The sequence below is a fragment of the Elephas maximus genome, chromosome 4, assembly GCF_024166365.1.
Source record: "Elephas maximus indicus isolate mEleMax1 chromosome 4, mEleMax1 primary haplotype, whole genome shotgun sequence".
Classification (NCBI taxonomy): Eukaryota; Metazoa; Chordata; class Mammalia; order Proboscidea; family Elephantidae; genus Elephas; species Elephas maximus.
In genome coordinates, this window is record NC_064822.1 from 80,749,760 (window position 1) to 80,769,781 (window position 20,022).

A 20,022-nucleotide genomic window follows, 5' to 3' on the forward strand; every position below is an offset into this window, starting at 1 on the left:
GACTCATAGCGACCCTATAGGACAGAGTAGAACTGCCTTATAGGGTTTCCAAGGAGCGGATGGTGGATTTGAACTGCCAACCTTTTGGTTACCACCTGAGCTCTTAAACACTACACCACTAGGGCTGCCAAACATTATTAAAAAAAAAAAAAATTAGTTCTGGTCATTTCTATTTTACCTTTCAGAAGCCTCATAGAATGGTTTTGCACAAATTTATAAACTAACATTGCACAAATCAATTGCATAACTCTATCTCAGGAATTAAAATGTAAAATTTCCTGATATCATTTTCAATAGAATTCTGATGCATGGGCTCTCTGATGCTTATTAACTACATTTTTAACAATTGTAGCAAATAAAACATTAATTTGAATGACATATTTTAATGACTTTTGTACATGCTTTTTGTTAGCCCTTTTATATTTCTGATGGGGCGTAGAGATAAAAGTGCGTTCCCCATTCTAGGTAGCTATTAAACAACACCAGTTCAGAAGAGGAAATATATTCAGGATTGCACATACAGTACTACTTAAAGCTGATTTACATCACACTCTCATTACATTTGCACTACTATGTAAGATCAAAACAGCAAACTAGTACTGTACAGAATCAATATTCTGAAATTCTTATCTTTCTAAGTAGCAATATAATGTGTGTTATGTCAACCAGTCATATTTTAACTGCTAATTGTGGTAATAATTTCACTATTTAATCACATTTAGAAATTGCCTATGCCAACAATGTAGAAATTTTCCAAGGGGGCTTTTTTTAAATCTTGCTATCTTGTAAGTTAACCCACCAAAATATGTCACCTATTTTAACTTTATGGCATGGTAAACAAAAACAAACCCACTGCTGTAGAGTCAGTTCATTCCAATTCATACCGATCCTATAGGACAGAGTAGAATTGACCCATAAAGTTTCCAAGGAGCACCTGGTGGATTTGAACTGCTGACCTTTTGGTTAGCAGCTGCGGCTCTTAACCACTAAGCCACCAGGATTACTATGGTATCCTAAGTTTCTAATATCAAAACTGAAGCAGAATTTTTTGACACAGTTTAATAAAGGTAGTAAGTTCTAATGTCTCCTTTTAGCTTAAGGCATCCAAAGCACAAAAAAGAGAGGTTTCCTTTACATTTCCCTTACATGTAAACACATCCAGTGGCTTGTGAGCACTACAGTTTTCTTGCTGTGTGTCAGATTTGGTATAACAAGCTTTCTAAGTAGCCCTACTTGCTACTAGGGAAGAAACAGCTAATTCACATCCCTTTACTTGTATGAACCCTGCTGTCTGTGACCATGCTCAACACAGGGTCCATTCGTGATATACTTGGGAAGTCAGAATGAGTGAAACAAGTCTGCTCATTCTGGGTAATCACTTTGGGGTAAGATTTGCATCTAATACTGGTATGGATAATATGAGAAACACCCAGGAAGCTGGCTTATCTTATAACAATATGAAGTGGATAATATGTAACAAATTTGTGGCTCTCTAACATTGGTTACACATTTTTGCCATACAAGGCCACATGGATACAGCTGGTATAGTCACACAGGAACGAGTTTTGTTTAACTCTGTGTGTCTGCACGTGTGTCTGTGCATGGTGGTGAGTACACATGCATATGATCTTAGTGTGGCTACACTATGGTAGACACAAAAAAGGATGTGTCACTAAAGAGGCACACTAGCCCTGCAGCAGGGACTGGAAGGAAGGAGGGAACAGGAAAGCTGGTAATAGGGAACCCAGGTTTGGGAAGGAAGAGGGTTGACATGTTGTGGTGTTCTTAACCAATGTCATGGAACAATGTGTGTACTAACTGATGAGAAACTAGTTTGTTCTGTAAACCTTCATCTAAAGTTCAATAAAAAAAAAAAGAAAGAAAAAGGGATGTGTCTTATAGCCTGTCTTCCACCAAGACTAAAATTTACTTCATTGTGCTTTACTTCATCTCTAAACATTGCATTATGAAACAATCATGACAATTTTTAAAAAAATAAAGCACTCGCATTTGTAGTCTTTCTTTTTGTACTAAAATACTAATGACAATGCAAACAGGCTTATGTAATGTGGATCTAAAATTTGAGTTTATGGCCTAAATTTTGAGGAGGAGAGAAAGTGACTCTTTTTATCCAGGCTAACAGAATCAACACAGTCTAAAGTCAGCAATGCTTCACATTGTCTAAGCAGACTTGACAAAAAGGGAGGAAGCAATTCTTATTTCAAATTTTTTCAAACGAGGGGGAACTATACAACCTTGCTTGCTGAAAGTGAAGAGGACTTGAAGCACTTACTGATAAAGATCAAAGACTATAGCCTTTGGTATGGATTACACCTCAACATAAAAAAAAAAAATCCTCATGACTGGACCAACGAGCAACATCATAATAAACAGAAAATACTGAAGCTGTTGAGGATTTCAATTTACTTGGCTCCACAATCAACGCCCAAGGAAGCAGCAGTCGAGTAATCAAATGACATATTGCATTGGACAAATCTGCTGCAAAAGACCTCTTTAAAGTGTTAAAAAGCAAAGATGTCACTTTGAGGACTAAGGTGTATCTGACATAAGCCATGGTATTTTTGATGGTCTCATATGCATGCAAAAGCTAGACAATGAATAAGGAAGACTGAAGAATTGATGCCTTTGAATTATGATGTTGGGGAAGAATATTGAATATACCAGGGACTGCCAGAAGAATGAGCACACCTGTCTTGGAAGAAGTAAAGCCAGAATGCTCCTTATAAGCAAGGATGGTGAGGCTTTGTCTCACTTATTTTGGACACGTTATCAGGAGGGACCAGTCCCTGGAGAAGGACATCATCCTTGGTAAAGCAGAAGGTCAGGGAAAAGGAGGAAGACCCTCAAGGAGATGGATTGACACAGTGGCTGCAACAACGGGCCAAACATAGCAACGATTGTGAGGATGGTGCAGGACTGGGCAGTGTTTTTTCCTGTTGTACATAGGGTCACTATGAGTTGAAGCCAACTCGACAGCACCTAACAATACAACATAATTAACATAGACTTGGTTCAACAAATCACAATTATCAGCTGTAGCATTTGATATTCTTATTACTCAGCAAGGGATTTTTTTTTTTTAATCTACACCAGCACCCACCCACTGCCCCTAAATAGGGCAAAAATAAGTAATAATAATAAAAAAAACCCTCTATGGTTCTAAACCTGTAGGTTTTTTTGTTTGTTGGTTTGTTTTTGTATTAACCCAGTTTGTGTTGGTGATCAGCAACGCTTTTCCCCGGCATTGTCTTTATTCTATCTCAAGTAGCTCCTCAGCCTCAATAACTAGAGGTCCATCTTGTTTTTACACTGTATCTTCTACATTTGAACCGCATAAACATCATCATTTCATTAGCATTTTACAGCTGAAAATCCACAATGTGCTATAAAACATGTCGTGGGACGTTTCTTTTCTTATTTATCCTCTAAGCCAACATCAAAAGTAGAGCTTTCCTTCGGTTTTTGTTATCCTGCTTCTTTTTTTTTTTTTTTGGCTCTCCAAGTGGCCCACGCAAATCCATGAAGGAACTTGACCATTTTCTTTTGGAGTCACATAGAAAACCTAACAAAAATACCCTGGCTCAGTTCCTTCTTCTTCCATAGTTCCTAGGAAGTGGGTTGAAGTGAGGTGTTCTCACATGGATCTAGCTGCATTCTCAGTGCACCGATTTTATGAAGATACCAGAGTTGGAGAAATTCCTCTGGCATGGCATGGAAGCCAGAAAAGGGCAGGACGTTATCGTAATAGTGGTGGCTGATGGGCTGCTCTTGCATATTCACAGAGAAGGGCCAGAAGCCATAGATGGACACTTCTTCACACAGACCCAGGGCTGCACTCACCAAAAAGAGTCCTGTGGACAAGCGCTTGGCATGAATTCCCCTACTCTTCCAGAACTTTCCAATGCTACGCAGAAAGTTGGGGTTAGCAAAAAGCACTGTTTGATTGGCACCAACATCAGACAGTGTATAATAAACCCGGAGGGATGGCTCTGTTCCTGTCTTCATAGAAAAGGCAGGCATGTAGATGTAACTGTGGTTATAGATTTTCATGTTGTCCACAAATGTCTTTCTGGACCAAAGCAGGTTTTGAAACCTATGAAAGAGAAGAAGCTCAATTAAACCCAGATAAACCCACTCTTGTTCCTCCGATGGCCCTGATGGCTCAAATCATCTCAGCAAAAACTGGTAAAACACTTTCCTTGCATTCATAATTCTCCTTGAATTTACCAATTATCTGTCAACGAGTAGCCCAGTTTTCCCCCACCCCAAAGTTTTAAACTCAGGTTAACATTGTTTAAAGTATTTTGTCTGGATTAAAAGTGCACATTGTACAGTTTGTTGTTTTCCAGAATGTATTCCTCTGAAATGTAAAATCGTTTAATACTCATCAATACTCATCACAAAATTGTTGAGTAGAATTTTGATAAAAGCTACGTGTGCAATGTGGTATAAATGGTGGAATAGTTTCCTCATCTGCAAATCAAAGGAACCATTTGTAAAATACATCTTCCATTCAAATTCTATGATTCTATAATATTACATGGAAAAGAAAGACTTGTTACTATTACAAAATGATGTTGCAATTTGCCAGTATAGCTCTCTCCAAAGAATTCTACTTTTCTGTTCTTTCCATTTGGATTATACAGAAAGATAAGATCTCTGGTTCAAATGTAGTCAACTATAATGTATGGAATACCTTCTATGTGCCAGGCATTGAGAGTTAAAAACTAATGACTAATTTTGGACCCAGGAAATTCAAGTCCAATTGTGGAAACAAAATAAATATGAATGTGTACAACTGATATTTGTATAAAATACTATGGAATATAGATAAAAAATTATTAATTCTGCCTTTGGAGGAGGAGTGTCCAGATAGCTGGCCCATCACTGGGGAAACTCAGAATTCTTCTCAGCTCATACAGTGTTGACAGCCAGGTTTACAGTTCCCAAGCAGAATACTAAAACTGACTGGCCCAAGAGAAAAGACCTACAGATAATGACATTTGGGAGCTACCCAAGAGAAAGTCACCTTGCTGCCTTCTTAGCCAACAATGAAGCCTACCTATGGACAGCCCCAGTCCTGCACAGAACTTCCAATCGCTGAACAAGAGAGCCAATATAAGCAGACATTGAAGGAAAGCCTCCAGCTCAAGTGTCAGAGAATAAAACAGAACAAAGAAACTCAGAGGAAACCAAGACCATTCAAGAGGCAGAAGAAAGCCCTTAAAAATCTATAATTATATATAAAAGTTATATAAAAAGACAAAAACAGGCAAATGTAAAGACACCAAAGTTTATTAGTGATCACCAGGGGTGGGAGGGAGGTGAAGATAGGGGGTGGGGTAGAGTTATTGCTTATGGAGCACTGAGTTTTGGTTTACGGTGATGGAAAAATCACATTGATTATGAGAAAGGGATGCACAGCTGATTAATTGATGTCAATAAGTTATACAACTGTAAAAAGTTGAATTGGCAAATGTGTGACAGACATTTACATTAACAACAATAACAACAAAAGAGCGGCAACTGAGGCTGCTTATGTATGACTGAACACCTCATGGGATTTAGTTTCTTGGTTTGGAGGTTTAGGATCATGGTTTCATGGGACAACTCAGTTAACTGGCCTAGTAACATGTTTAGTGCTTCTGTTCTACCTCCTACTTTGTTGTGTTGTACCTGGGGTCTTAAAATCATGCAAAAAGCCATCCAAGATACAACAATTGGTCTCTATCCACCTGAATCAACAGAGGAAGAAGGAGAGTCAAGAATAGGAGGAGGAAATGGAATGTGTGGCTAATCGCCTACATGAACAACTGACTCTTTTGCCATGAGTCCAGAAGAACTAGATGGTACCTGACTACCAGTACTGAACATTTTGATCAAAGATTCTATAGAAGAATCCTGATCAAAAGGGGGAAAATGCAGAATAGAATTACAAATTCTCATAGAATCCAGATTTTCCAGAGCCATTGAGGCTGGATGAACCCTGAAAATATCACCCTGAGATAATCTTTAAACCTTAAACTAAACCAAAAATATCCCCTGCAGTCTTCTTTAAACTTCTTAATTATAAAGAATGTCTCCCTTGAACATTGTGCTGTTTTAAGAACTATCTATATGGAATCAAATTGACGACAGCAGACTCGAGAGATTAGATAGGAAACCTAGGGGGCAGTGAGCTTATATTAACCGGGGAGGAACAACTCAGAAAAGGAGGTCAAGAGTGGTTGTGCAATCTGAAGAATGCAACCAATGTCACTGAATTGAACATGGGGAAATTGTTGATTGGTATATGTTCCGCTATGAATATTCTCAATAACAAAAAATAAAATTAAATTAAAAAAAATCTATAGTTAGTTATTTAGAAATATGAATAGTTATTGCATCCATGAAATAAGACTGTGGTGGTGCCATCGAGTCGAAGACTAGATGCTCTAAAAAGTAAAAGAACACTCAGGTAATAACAAACAGCTGTTGGCAATTTAAGACTATAAGAACAGATGTATTCTGGTAAATGGAAGCTCCAGGAAAACAGCTACAACATAGGCCTAGAAAGCCTACAAACAGCTTCCAGAAAAAGACAGTTTGTAGAAGGATGTCTCATACAAAACAAAACAAACAAACAACAAAAGACGACTGATAGACTAATATGTTTGGCAGTAATGAGCATGGCTTCCAACTGGTTTGTTCCGGTTTGAACCTCTGCTGGGGATTTGCATTTCTAACAAGTTTCCTGCTGAGAATTTGCACTTCTACCCTAGATACACTCAATCAGAATCAACATTTTTAACAAGATCTCCAGGTGATCCTTATGTATAACTTCCTGGGAACTTGTTAGAGATGCAAGTTCTCAGCAGGGTTTTGAACCAGAATGAACGGGTTTGAAGCCCTGGTAGTGACAAGGTGTACAGCTCTAACGGGAGAGATGAATCAGTGACTGCTACACAGAAAGTACTTATTAGCATCAGGGAACAATGAAAACTTGGACAGGTTATAAAAATACTTGTGATATACTCTCTGTCTCAGTCAGGAACGATACGTATATAGACTAAGGTAAGCACTAAATGTTGATTTAATTGTGATATATCTGGATTGAGAAGTCAGGAGAGTGGGGAGGGGGGAGGGGAGATGAAGTAAGGCACACATGAAGCGAGCTAAATCTACATTTTCCAGAGGAGACCAAGACATCCATTGAAGTTTTTAAAATTGTAATTAATGACACTGCTTTAAAATGTAACAAGAAAAAATCAACTAAAGAAGTCAAAATAAATCGATTCTTGGAATATGACTCCGAGGAGTGGTGAGGTGTAAGAAGGGATTGCTGTTTTTCCTTTTAGGCTCTGTCATCTTCTCTGACTTTTTAAATGATGTACATGTATTATTTTGATAAAAATGTGTTGTTGCCCACCGCCACCGAGTCAATTTTGACTCATGCCAACCCCATGTATGCACAGTAGAACCGCTCCATAAGGTTTTCAATGGCTGGTTTTTTCAGAAGTAGATCACCAGGTCTGTCTTCTGGGACACCTCTGGGTGGATTTGATCCACCAACCTCTTGGCCAGTAGTTGAGCACTTAACCATTTATGTCACGCAGGGATTCCTTGATAAAAATAGATTTTAATTTTTTAAATTATAAAAAATTTACATTGCTTAAATGACAATATTATCAATATAATAGTCAAGAAACTTTACACACCTAATAAGATAGTTTCAAAGTATGTATATAACAAAAACTGATAAAACTACCAACAGACATTCACAAATCTAAAATCATAGTGAGCATCTGCAATAAAAAATTCATATTATTTTTAACCATTTAACCATCAATAAGAATTTCTAAAAATGACCACACATTATGTCAAAAAAGAAATACCATTGTATTATAACAATTATCATCATACGGACCACATCATCTGATCAAGAATGTAATAAAATGAGAAATCAACAACATAAAGATACACACAGTGCCAGGAAATTTAAAAAATTAAAAAAAAACATTGCAAGTATGTTTATATGGGAAAATTCATCAACATTTGCAGATAATATAATTATCTATCAAGAATATACATGAGAATGAACTGAAAAATGATTTATTAGAACCAATAGAAAACTTAGACAAGGTCAACTTTACAAAATATGTAGCTTCCCTATACAGCTGAAATATTGCATAAGAAAAATAGAACAGAGATTTCATTTGTAATAGCAACGAAGTCCCCAAATACTTTGAAATAAGCCAACCAATAAATAAGTGACATCTTTATGAAGACAAGATGTCTCCCCAAATAAAATCTGTAGGGTCAATGTAATCCCAATCAAAATACCAATATTATTTCAAAACAAAACTTGATAAGATGATTCTAAAATTCACATGGAAGATAAATCAGTATGCATATTCAAGACAATTTTGGTTAGAAAAAATAACAGAAGGAGATCCTGTCTTATCAAATGTCAAAACAGATTTTAAAGACACAGTAATTAAAACAGTATGGAATATGTTCAGGAACAGATGATGTTTGATAGAAAAGAAGAGAGTCCAGAAATAGATCTATGCATGTTTGAGGATTTGCCATATGATAAAAGTGACATTTCAAATTAGTTAAGTAAAAAATCAACTATTCCTTCAATTGTACTGGGACCACTGGCTAGCCAATAATAGAAATCAGGATAAATTCCTACCTCACACTGTTCAGAAAATTAAGTTCCAGGTAGAAAAAAGATATATTATAAATTTAGATTAGAAGAAAAATTTAGAAAATATCTTTAAGACTTGGGGATATGAAAGGCTTTGTTAAAGAAGGTACTAAAAGCAAAATTCATAAAAGAAAAGTTTGATAAACATAATTTCTTCAAAATCAAAAACTTCTGCAAGACAAAGGATGCTATAATTAAAGTTAAGAAACAAGCAATAAGCAAAAGTTGATATAAATTACTTGCAACATACGTAACAAACGATTAACATCCAGACTACAACACAAATCAATAACAAATGTTCAGACAATACAATTAAAAAATGGACGAATGTATAGAGCTGTTATGTCAGAGATGAGGAAATTCAAAGGGCCAATATCCATATTAAAATATGCCCAATCTCACTACAGCATTAAAGTTAAATTCATTTAACCAATTAAAAAAAACAGTAAGTTTTCCACACATCTGATTTGTAAAAATTAAGGAACTGGATAACCACAAATGTTAAAGTGTGGGAAACAGGTGCACTTCTGTGCTCTGATGGGAGTCTGAGTGGCTCCAGATAGCCTGGGGGTGATTTGGCATTTCGAACATGCACACCTATTGACTCAGCACTTCCAGTTTTCAGCAGGTGCCCTTGATATTTGCAGGGCTCACACTCTCAGTTCTCTTAGGTCTTGCCTCAAACAGCAGCTCCTCAGACAGGCCTTTCCCGACCACCTTCTCTCTCACTACCTACCCTTCCTTTGTTGTATTCCATCATAGAACCTATCACTGTGCAGCATTCATGTCTTTATTGTTTGTGTCTTCTTGAATATCCACAAGGAGAAGGACTTTGTTCACTGTTAAATCCACAACACCAAGAACAGTGCCTGGCACATGGCACCATGTAAATATCCACGAATGTTTGCTGACATGCACACAATTAGAAACAAGCTAAATGTCCATTACTAGCAGAAATGGCCAAACAAATTGTTATGGCTATACTATGGATATGCCACAATTCTTTCATTAACACAGATCCATTTATATTGAAATGGAAATATTTCCAAGACAAAATGTCATGTGAAAAAAAAAGAAGTTGTAGAATTACTACTATAATTTGTATAGCAGATTATCATATGTGTGTGTGAGCGTGCTTGTACGTGTGTGCATCATATAAGGTAAAGGTATATATTTTCTACGGGTACGTGTATGTACGTAAATGTATGGGAGAATGTTGAAAGGTTACATGTTAAGCTGAAAATAATGGTTCCCTCTGGGAAAGCAGTGGGTATAAGTCAAAGGAGACTTCAGCCTTATCTGTAATGTTTTCATTTTTAGAAGGTGGACATATTTATACACTAAAACCTGCAAAATCCAGAACCTGTGAAAGGCAGAAATCTATCAGAGAAGGAAAACTCAAATATTTTCCACTAAAAGGAGTAGTGGAAAAATTGTAGGCACCCTGTCAGAGGTGGAAAACTTGCGAGACCCGAGAAAACAAGGCAGTCCTGTTGAGTTCTGACTCTCACAGTTTTCACTGTACGTTACTTTTGTTAGTAAATATTTACTTTTAAAAAGGTCAGCTTCATTAGTAATCGCATAATTGCAAAGAAAAACAATTGTGAGGCTCAAGTTTACCCTTTCCAATAATAACAATAAATTAGCATTTTGGTGTAGTTGTTTTCAAGTTTTAATACCATTATAATGTTGTTTGTGCAGTATAAAATACATTTACAAAAAGAGTTCGCATAAATATTCAAGTTAATTTCTCTCCTCACCAAATTCCATTTCAAAAGTCCACTCCTTTTACATAGAATATTTGTTCTAATTACTTTCTCTCTAAAAAGTTTTATGTTAACACTTTTTTACTTACTTTCCGTTCAAATGCTTCGGCAGTTTTCCAGTGGGTTAACTCATTTCCTCATATTATTTACTTGCTTTTCTAATGTTTGTGGACAATTTGCCATGTTCAAAGTTGCTCAGTGTCATTTTTGTCACTTTATACAGCTATTTGTTTATCCAGCTGTGGCTTCCTTTCTCTCTGTCAATGAGTGTGTTTATTTTGTGTTGATTTATAGTACTTTCCTCCTTCTCCGTACCTTGTCATCCTATAGGTGTGTCTTTTCCACAGGAAAATATGCTATGAGATTGCAAACAGCACTCCATACCAAGATATTCCATTCATACATAATGCATAAGAAAATGTGCCCTAAGAATGCCAATTTGTAAAATATTTGCACAGTGGAGGTTCCAAACCTAGGCTGGGGAGATCGCTGAAAGAAATTTGGGACAGACCTTTCAGAGATGGATGTATTGGAACTGAGTTTTGAAAAATATGTAGAAGTTAGCTAGGCAAACAGCTGAGGGGGTAAAGCAATTCTTGCTTAACACATTATCTCATTTAATCTTACAGTAACTCTGTGAAGAAGGCATTAACCTTTTTCTGCTTTTAAGCAAACTGAGGACCAGAACAGTTAAGTATTCTAATGAGGCTTCACAGCAGTAATGTCATAGATCCCAGATTCCAGCTCAGCTCAGTGACTCTTGATTTAGTGTTTTTTCGATTTTACTGTGTATCTTTTCTCTGAGGGGACAAAGTGTCCCTCCTGTCTTGCATGAATTCATTCACTTGTTATCTAGGTTCCACCCCTTCCCACCTTCTCCAGGACCTGGTCCACAGTTACCCTTTTTATTGTCTCTATAGTCATCTACTTCCTCTCATTGGCCCTTCCCCCACTTGGGCTCTTGTTCAAATCTCCCTCATTTGAAAACAAACTAACAACAGACAATTTCCTCAAAAGGACATCTTTCTGCAGCTACTTCCCAACCTCTCTCCTTCCCATCACAGCCAAGTTCTGATTTCATGTCACTCACACTCTCTGGGAGATTTCATTCACTCTCATGACTTAAACCAGGACCTATGTAATAAAGTAGAAATGTCATTTTTAACAACAGACACCGGAGCTCCTTGTGGAGAGAAAATTCTCTTTGTTTAAGTGTGCACGGTGCTTTGGATGTTGAAGGTGAAATCCCAAGGAAATGTCCTTGGGGCAGAAACCAACATAAGTGATAACTAAACTCTCTTGTACACATAGTTAACAGGAGCTTGGCGGTGTGGAGAGCCAAAGGATCAGAGAAGGGAGAAAGAAGAACAACAACATCACTGGAGGCTAAATACTAGATGTAAAAACAAGGGGGACATTTTCATTGATCGCATGCTCAAAATATTTTTAAGAACAGAGAGGTCTAATATTCAATTTTTACATTCTTTGCTAAATATTCTGGAGAAATCAAGGAAAATAAGCTTTAGTCTTCTTCTTGGTATTCTGGAAAAATCAGGGAAAAGAAACTTTAATCCATGTTTGCACTGACATAGAGCAGAGAGGGGAGAGTAGCCACAGAAGGTGAAATATGAAGGAGACTGAGCCTTAAAACAGGTCATTGGAATAAACAATGATCGTAAATGTAAGCTGGTAGAAATTTCTCTAATATTGTGGAGAACATTGAACTCTATGCCAGATATTGCATAGTTTCTAAGTCAATTTGAAAAAAAATCTCAAGACTCAGAACAATCTCAAGTCACAACTGAGTTCATACTGATGACTCTATTCCAGCTCTCTAGCATTCCAAAATGACATGACAAACAGCCTAAAGTTAAGAATGTGAACTCTGAAGCCCTAACACCTAGGCTTGAATCTCCTCTCTGATACTTACTGAAAGTATATACTTCAGTTTCCTCATCTGTAAAACAGTGATATTAGTTGTATCTAGCTCACATGAATTAATACTTACAAAGTATTTAAAGCAGTATCTGTCCCATAGCCAATAAATCACTGGCCATTTCCATTTGAGTTCATACACTCCCTCAACAATTATTAATTGAGTACATATTATGTGCCATAATATGCAGTGCTGGAAGTGCTTACTTGTCTAGGCCAAGAAATTTGGAAGACAACTACCTGGCCGACTGACTGGAAGAGATCCATATTTATGCCTAGTCCCAAGGAAGGTGATTGAACCGAATGTGGAAATTATCTAACAATATCATTAATACCACATGCAAGCAAAATTTTGCTGAATATCATTCAAAAGTGGCTGCAGCAATATATCAACGGGGAACTGCCAGAAATTCAGGCTGGATTCAGAAGAGGACATGGAACCAGGGATATCATTGCTGATGTCAGATGAATCCTGGCTGAAAGCAGAGAATACCAGAAGGATGTTTACCTGTGTTTTATTGACTATGCTAAGGCGTTTGACTTTGTGGATCATAACAAATTATGGATAACATTGAGAAGAATGGGAATTCTGGAACACTTAATTGTGCTCATGAGGAATCTGTACATGGATCAAGAAGCAGTTGTTCGAACAGAACAAGTGGGTACTGCATGGTTTAAAGTCAGGAAAGGTGTGTGTCACCGTTGTATCCTTTCACCGTAGCTATTCAATCTGTATGCTGAGCAATTAATCCAAGAAGCTGGACTATATGAAGAAGAACGGGGCATCAGGATTGGAGGAAGACTCGTTAACAACCTGCGTTATGCAGATGACACAACGCTGTTTGCTGAAAGTGAAGAGGACTTGAAGCACTTGCTGATGAAGATCAAAGACCACAGCCTTCAGTATGGATTACATCTCAATATAAAGAAAACAAAAATCCTCACAACTGGACCAATAAACAACATCATGATAAACGGAGAAAAGATTGAGGTTGTGAAGGATTTCATTTTACTTGTATCCCCAGTCAATGCCCATGGAGGCAGCAGTCAAGATATCAAAGACACATTGCATAGGGCAGATCGGTTGCAAAAAACCTCTTTAAAGTATTGAAAAGCAAAGATGTTACCTTGAGAACTAAGGTGTGCCTGACCCAAGCCATGGTGTTTTCAATCGCCTCATACGCATGTGAAAGTTGAACAATGAATAAGGAAGACCGAAGAGGAACTGATGCCTTTGAATTGTGGTGTTGGAGAAGAATATTGAATATACTGTGGACTGCCAAAAGAATGAACAAATCTGTCTTGGAAGAAGTATAACCAGAATGCTCCTTAGAAGCAAGGATGGCAAGACCATATCTCACATACTTTGGGCATACTATCAGGAGGAATCGGTCCCTGGAGAAGGACATCAAGCCTGGTAAAATAGAGGGTCAGCAGAAAAGAGGAAGACTCTGAACAAGATGGACTGACACAGTGGCTGCAACAATGGGCTCAAGCATAGCAACAACTGTGAGGACGGCACAGGACTGGGCAGTGTTTTGTTCTGTGGTACACAGGGTCACTATGAGTCGGAACCAACTCAACGGAACATAACAACAACAACATCATGTGCCAGATATTGTTCTATACCTGAGGGATACAGCTGAGAACAATACACACAGTCTCTGCCCTCAAGGAGCTTTCATTTAAGTGAGAAAAGAGAAACAATGAACCAAAAAATGAACAATATATGGGAAGTGCCATGAAGAAAATAAAATGGAGTAATAGGAAAAGAGGGGGTGCGGTGTGTTGCCATTTTACTTAGGGTGACATTTTGATAGAGGTCTGACAAAAGTGAGAGAGTAAGTCCTGTGGAGATCCACGAGAAGCATCTCAACTTCATAATCTTCCCCCCAAAATCTATTCCAATAACCACATTCCTTTTCTGAATGAATGGTATACCACCCACCAGTGACTCAATCTGGGGTATATGCCTATACTCTTCCCTGTCCCACAGCTTCTATATCCGGTTAGTCACTAAATTCTACTTTTATAGTATCTCTTGAGTTTACCTTCCCATCTCTCTCTACCTATCACTTTTAGGTTGAACCACAATGAAATAGCAATTTTATAGGTCAAAAACGTTTCATATTGATATGTGCTCACCAAACCCATTTTGTTTTCTTCCAGGTTACACCAAAGGACTACTTCCCAGACGCCTTATGCTTAGCTGGAGCCATGTCAGTTCTGGACATAACTGATGCACAGCACCTCTAGGCTTGACCCCTAAAACTTCCCCATAATATTCAGTATTTGATCTACTCTTTCCTCTGTCAGCAACAACAGAATAAAGAGGATAGGGCTGAAGATACTATGGCCCTAGGGGAATGGTGGAATCATTGAATGGAAGAAGTTTCGGTCCATGAATGACAACAGAACACTTCCCCTTTTCCCCTTGTGCACTCTGAAATTGTACGTGAGTGAGAAAGAATCCTTTATTCTACTAAGCCATGCAGATTTGGTATAGTTTGTTACAGTAGTTAGCCCACCTTAACTAATGCATATCCTCAATGCCACAGTTTTATTTCAGGTCACCATGAATCCGCCATGAATCATTATAACAGCATCTAATACGTACTTGTCAATGCTCCCTGTAGTGCAATATATCACTTTTATGCGGCCTTTCTCACCATGGTCTTGTAACTCCCACCCAATTGATCGGGCGGGACTGTGTAAATAAGGTAACTGTGGCCTACCAAAGGGTTTGATCAGTTTTGTCATCCTACTAGTCTTAAAATGAGCCATACCAGAGGTGGGAAGAGGAGGATCTCACCACCACCAAGGAAGAAGAGCCAAGACCACAGCACATCCTTTGGACCCAGGATCCCTGTGCTGAAAAGCTCCTAGAATCAAGAGGCTGACAGAGACAGTGAGACAGAGAGAGAAAGAGAGCTGTAACACTGAAGATGGCAAGAGATGGTGACAGAGAAATGGCAGCAGGAGAGACGAACAGAAGTCGATGGAGTGAGCTTCTCGGCCCACAGAGTGAGAAAGCTGAGTGCCTTTAGGCAGGTGACTTGCTGGAGGAATAGGGTGCCTCCAGGCATTTGGTGGAGCTAGGTATGCTGACCTTGGAGCTAGAGCTGAGCACCTTAGGCTTGAGGCTTACTGGTGGAGTGGGGTGCCTCTGGGCACTTATCAGCAGAGCTAAAAGAGCTTTGTAACACATGCCCGAACAGGGCAGAGACCAAGAGGCTAGAAAGAGGAGTGCCTGTGGGCACGGCTGAGAAGAGGCTGTCCTGATGGAAGAATTGTATCCTGAGCATTCCTGAACCTGAATTGTTACCTGTTACTTCTCTGATAAAACCCATAATCTTGACTATTGTCTGAATTCTGTGTGGCCACTGCAAATGAATTATCTAATCCAGCAGAGAAGTAGAGAGTGCCATGGGAGGGATAGCTGGTGTCAGAATTGGTAGTCAGAATTGGTAATGATGGTGGAGAGAGGAGTCATGTCTAACCTCTGCCTCATAGGAATCAGCCTTGGGATATTGATCTTGATCCTCCTTCCCCCTTGTGAAGTTAGAGGAGGTCAGATGCTGCCATCACACCATTCATACACTCCTCAAGTCCCTGACCCAAAGCCTCATATGACCATGTTACTTCCCATCAAGGGGGAGTTCACCCATGGCTTTTCCTCATCCTCAGATAAATTCTAAGCAATCTGGATATTTGAGGCTTTTGTAATATACTTTCTGCCTATAATCCCTATACATCTCTATCCTCACTTCTTGCCACTGCCCATCAATGCTCTCAACTCTTGTCACATCTAACTTACTTGATGTTCTTCAAATGGGTCATGTTTACTAAGGTGCACCTCACCTAAGCCATGGTGTTTTCAATCGCCTTATATGCGTGCAAAAGCTAGATGATGAATAAGCAAGACCAAAGAAGAATTGATGCCTTTGAATTGTGACGTTTGCAAAGAATATCGAATATACCATGGACTGCCAAAAGAATGAAATTCTGGAAGAAGTACAACCAGAATGCTCCTTAGAAGCAAGGATGGCAACACTGTGTCTCACATACTTTGGACATGTTATCAGGAGAGATCAGTTCCTGGAGAAGGACGTCACGCTTGGTAAAGTAGAAGGTCAGTGAAGAAGAGGAAGACCCTGAACGAGATAGACTGACACAGTGGCTGCAACAGTGGGCTTTAGCCTAACAACTATTGTAAGGATGGCACATGACCAGGCAGTGTTTTGTTCTGTTGTGCATAGGGTTGCTATGAGTCAGATCCAATTCCATGGCACCTAACAATGATAACAACAATGACCCTGTAGGACAGAGTATAACTGCCCCATAGGGTTTCCAAGGCTGTAAATCTTTACAGAAACAGACTGCCACATCATTCTCCCCCAGAGAGGCTGGTGGATTCAAACTACCAACCTTTTGGTCAGCAGCCAAGCACTTAACCACTGCGCCACTAGGGCTCCTTTGGTTTGGTGTCAAAAAAAAAAAAACAAAACCCGAACCTGTTGCTGTTGAGTTGATAGAGACCCTATAGGACAGAGTGGAACTGCCCCATAGGGTTTCCAAGGAACAGCTGGTGGATTCAGCCTGCCGACCTTTTGCTTGGCAGCTGATCTCTTAACTACTGCACCACCAGTAGTGGTGGGCCAGTGTAAGCATCTAACAAATGCTTGTTGAATGAACAAATGCATAAAGGAATGGGTGAATTTCTAAGCATATTTTTATCTTTTTCAAAAAAATGCATTTGCTTAATTCCCAAATATGCTACAGGGAAATAGCACAAAATTTTTCTTCAGGAATACTAAGGGAAGATAAGACATACTTTTGATTGCCTTCACATTTGTCAAGCAGCATTTTCCATCACTGGTTTTTATGCAAACTGTTTCCCTGCCTTAAACCAGAAAATGGGTAATTAGGAATTGAATAGCACCTCAGATACAAATCTCTCATTAGACACTAGTTTCATTTACTTGCAAACAGAATATGGTAATTTCTGACAAACATCAAACTCCCTAAGAACCATACAAATATTTTTAATCTCAGGAACTATTTAGAAAATCTTATTTTTCCAGGATGAATAAAAGTGTGCATGCTCAACCGGACTGGACCAAAAGCAAAGAAGTTTCCTGAATAAACTGAATATTTTGAAGGTCAGCACAGCAAGGGCAGGGGTTTGGGGACTATGGCTTCAGGGGACATCTAAGTCAATTGGCAAAATAAATTCTATTAAGAAAACATTCTGCATCCCGCTTTGAAGTGTGGTGTCTGGGGTCGTAAATGCTAACAAGAAGCCATCTAAGAGGCATCAGTTGATCTCAATCCACCTGGATCAAAGGAGAATGAAGAACACCAAGGTCACAAGGTAATTATGAGCCCAAGAGACAGAAAGGGCCACATGAACTAGAGACTACATCATCCTGAGACCAAAAGAACTAGATGGTGCCCGGCCACAACCGATGACTGCCCTGACAGGGAGCACAGCAGAGAACCCCTGAGGGAGCAGGAGAACAGTGGGATGCAGACCCCAAATTCTCATAAAAAGACCAGACTTAATGGTCTAAGACTTGAAGAATCCCAGCAGTCATGGTCCCCAAACCTTCTGTTGGCCCAGGACAGGAACCATTCCCAAACCCAACTCAGCAGACATGGATTGGACTGGACAATGGGTTGGAGAGGGATGCTGATGAGGAGTGAGCTACTTATATCAGGTGGACACTTGAGACTATGTTGGCATCTCTTGTCTGGAGGGGAGATGGGAGGGTACAGGGGGTTAGAAACTGGCAAAACGGTTATGAAAGGAGAGACTGGAAGGAGGGAGCGGGCTGACTAATTAGGCAGAGAGTTAAGTGGGAGTATGTAGTAAGGTGTATATAAGTTTATATGTGAGAGACTAACTTGATTTGTAAACTTTCACTTAAAGCACAATAAAAATTATTAAAAAAAAAAAGTGTGCATGCTGTTTGACCATAGGTATTCTTCTTTTATGATTTCTCCCTCTTGTAATTCTCAGAATAGCAATTATATTTCCAAGTTTCAATGCAAAATAACAGCTATGATAAGCTTTAAAAACAGATATTAATTTTGAGATGTATAAAATTAAGCTAGGTGTATGCTCATCTATAGACTATCCCCATTTAAGTAAGAAGAAAAAATTGGCAACGTTAGCATAAAGCAATAATCTTGATTTTTTTTAAAAAGTGCACTTTCCGAAGCCCATTGATTTTGACATATTTGTATCTATAAATAATTTCTCAAATTGGACTTCAATGTAGCTTCCAATTATAGACAAGGTAGAATGGGAAGAGTCTATGTTTAATCTCCTCCACAGGCTAGCTGGGCAACCTTGAGCAAGTTACTTTGTCTCTTTGTGCCTCAATTTTCTCATCTGAAAAATGGAGGTAATACAGCACAAAGCTCATAGGGCTGCTGTGAGGACTAGATGAGTTGGTGTATACTGCACTTAAAATAGGACCCGGCACATACCAAGTATTATAATGTTTAGCTTTCATCCTCATCATCGTCATCATTCTTCTTCCCCTCTTTGCAATACCAAGTGATGAGAAACCTATTCTTAAAGAATTCTTAAGAAAGAAATAGTTTATCTCAAGAAGCATGCTTTAAATTGGCAGAGAAACCACTTGCTAAACTAAGCAGTGACAGGGTATGGCAGACACATGTTTATACAGGCATTATCGGAACACCGAAGTGAGAAAAAGGAAGATGTTTATTTGTCGTTTTTCATTACTTTGTGAAGATTTTTCTTTAAATACGACTGAGAATCGAAACCTTCAGTGAATACTCAGAAATAAAAATGGAGGAATAAGTGAAGGGGTCAGTGAAAATGGTGAATTTCTTGTCATTTGTCAGAGATTCATTTAGAGCAGAAAGAGAATGTTAAAGAATCTCTCTTGTATAATCAAAAAGAGAAAAGCTAAGTATAAGGAAAGTTTTATAAGAGAGAGAGAAAAAAAAAATTTGCTGTTGAGTCAATTCCACCTCATAGCCACCCTAGAGGTCACAGTAGAACTGCCCCATAGGGTTCCCAAGAAGCAGCTGGTGAATTTGAACTGCTGACCTTTTGGTTAGCAGCCAAACACTTAACCACTGTGCCACAAGGGCTTCATAAGAGAATAAGGTCCTTCTAAAAAATATCCTAAAATGCACCTTTATTTTATCACACAGAACTTCTCTATGGCCTCCATACTGTAATTTAAAGCAATTAAAGGAACTAGTTGCATTTGCATGAACAGTTTTAATACACAGCAATTTATTCTGGATATCACACTCATTTAATTAATAATGTGTTTATTATTTAATTACAAGTTTTCTACCAATAAAATCTCTGTCATGAATCTAAATTAAGCACAGTTATTTTCATTTTAAAAGCAGCCCTGGTGGCACAGTGGTTAAAACGCTTGGCTGCTAACTGAAAGGTCAGTGGTTTGAACCCACCCGCAGCTGCATGGGAGAATGATGTGGCAGTCTGCTTCCGTAAAGATTACAGCCTTGGAAACCCTATGGGGCAGTTCTACTCTGTCCTATAGGGTCACTATGAGTTGGAATCAACTCAATGGCAATGGGGTAATTTCCATTTTA

At 38.6% G+C, this 20,022-nt stretch overlaps 1 protein-coding gene across 1 annotated transcript in view; it reads right to left on the minus strand.

Moving 5' to 3' along the window:
• Positions 1 to 318: 318 nt before the first annotated feature.
• ST8SIA1 (ST8 alpha-N-acetyl-neuraminide alpha-2,8-sialyltransferase 1) overlaps positions 319 to 20,022 on the minus strand; it is a 167,701-nt gene continuing 147,997 nt past the window's right edge. Inside the window, exon 5 of the mRNA XM_049882619.1 lies at positions 319 to 4,114. Coding sequence (XP_049738576.1) covers positions 3,628 to 4,114 — 487 coding nt within the window. The 3' untranslated portion in view covers positions 319 to 3,627. The remainder of the gene's footprint in view (positions 4,115 to 20,022) is intronic.